Here is a 2,083-nt window from a genome sequence, read left to right as displayed (position 1 = left end):
TATATGGATACCAAGAAATTGTGAGTCTTTGACACAACTTTCTTTCAAGTAATTTTAAATCTACCCTGTTCCCTTTTAACATCTTCACTTATTACGGATAATTATATTGTACTTTAAGTAAAAAAAAATTTAAATGCTTCAGAAGGTAACTATGATGCTCTGAACAGTTACCAAGAAGCAGGAGATATACACTACAATACTACCTCCTCTTCGAAAGCGGAGTGACAATTTAAAATTTATATATTTGAGATTCTAACTTTTTTAAGTTTTAGATTAATAATTTATACATATTTAATAATTCATCACTATAAATTCAAAATATGGATCAAATTTATCAAATTCGATTAAATTCATACCCAACACACTTGGAGGCCAAAAGCATATGCCTTATCCAGAATAATTTATATTGTTATAATAACATACCTAGTATAAATGGATTGCTACTTGAATTTTGATTGCTATGTTCCCAAATTACTAGTATGAACCAATTATTTTATTTTATTTTTCTGTTTCGCTTATTATTTTTATTACTTTTATTTAATTTTATATAAAAAATAAGTTTATATATAAAACAAAAATCTTATCTAATAAAATTTTATTAAATATATTATTATTATTATATTTATTATAAAAATTCTTTTTTATTTCAATTATAATCTGTCCTTAAAAAATAAGTTTTTATATTAAAAAGTATCATAGATAATAAGTATTAACTCCTAATACGAAAACACACTATCATAATTTGTTTTTCTTTTCCTTTCTTATAAAACGTCTTAATAAAACTAGGTAAAAATAAGTATATTTTTAGATCATAACTTATTTTTAAAAATCTTATAATTTATTTGAAATTAAAATAAAAAGTGTCATTTAAATAAAAATTGGGACATTAGTAGTAAGTATTATATTTTTTTGTAACAAAAAGGGGAAAAAAGGTGTTGGTGTTACCCTAGAGTCACAATTCGTTGCCGGATTGACAGTCATAGTTGATTCACTCGCCGGAGAGCAGTTGAAAATGGTTGTAAGATTAAGGTTATCGAGGTTTGGATGCAAAAACAAACCTTTTTACAGAGTAATGGCCGCCGATAGCAGATCTCCAAGAGACGGCAAACACTTGGAAGTACTTGGTTATTACAATCCTTTACCAGGTAACAAACACAATTTTTATTGATTGATTATGCTGTTTATCATCGAAAATTGATTTTATTACTCATTTCACCTTACTTTGGATTAACCCCATGTGAAAAAATTTCATCTTTTAGCTTTATTTGTACTGTTGTTGAGAGAAACCTCAGTTTTTGAATCTTGAATTCAAATATTTGTTGTTTTGTTGAGGTGCTGATGCATAAGTTTGTATAATTTTCTTTTTGTACAGGGCAAGATGGTGGTAAACGGATGGGTCTTAATTTTGATAGGTTGAAGTAAGTAAAGTTCCAAACTTGTTGTTTTTGTTGTGATTGATTCCCAATTTCATGTGTTCCTTTTGTAATTTGGAGATTCTTGAATTGCATTTTTCTCTCTTATTAAAGTTGAGATGACTGACAACAAGTTAAAGGGTGAACCCTTTTAGAGTTCAGGTCATGTATTGTGCTTTTGTTGTTGTTGTTGTTGTCTGACAAAGAATAATGTAACACTACTCAAAGGTAATAGTTCAGTTGCTTCTGAGGCTGTGGAAGCTCAACTTTAGTATAGCTTTTCTATTTAGGCAAAGCTTATTTGATCCGGAAAATCATTGAAATTCTTGTATGGCTATGAAGTGGTACGGTTAAGACTGGTTTATAGCTGTAGGATCAAGAATAACATTATAGTTGCGTAAATCAGATTTTGCTAATTGGTCATTTTAAATTTTCTGTCCATCTCGTTGGTAGTCTTCGAAAAGAATATAGTTGACTTAGGGATTGACTGAATACGCTGGCCAAACCAGATTGTTGTCAGATGCATATCAGAAATGCAATGCCTTAATCAGTGACAAAAAATGGACAAAATTTTCTCATGAGCTGCCCCAAAGAATGAGTGAGTGGAACAGGGAGCTGACTTAATGCAGTACTTTGAAGTGTTTAGGGAGTTTCTAGGGTGATTTTATATG

General features: G+C 29.3%; 1 protein-coding gene across 1 annotated transcript in view; it reads left to right on the top strand.

Moving 5' to 3' along the window:
• The first annotated feature begins 899 nt into the window (after window positions 1–899).
• Window positions 900–2,083, top strand: part of LOC107024345 (30S ribosomal protein S16-2, chloroplastic/mitochondrial) — a 3,956-nt gene continuing 2,772 nt past the window's right edge. Inside the window, exons 1-2 of the mRNA XM_015225306.2 lie at window positions 900–1,145; window positions 1,373–1,418. Of these exons, the coding sequence (XP_015080792.1) occupies window positions 1,013–1,145; window positions 1,373–1,418 (179 nt within the window). The 5' untranslated portion in view covers window positions 900–1,012. The remainder of the gene's footprint in view (window positions 1,146–1,372; window positions 1,419–2,083) is intronic.

The sequence above is a fragment of the Solanum pennellii genome, chromosome 7 (genome assembly GCF_001406875.1).
Source record: "Solanum pennellii chromosome 7, SPENNV200".
NCBI lineage: Eukaryota > Viridiplantae > Streptophyta > Magnoliopsida > Solanales > Solanaceae > Solanum > Solanum pennellii.
The sequence above is the reverse complement of the archived record's forward strand: the minus strand, read 5'-3'. Positions and strand labels throughout refer to the sequence as shown.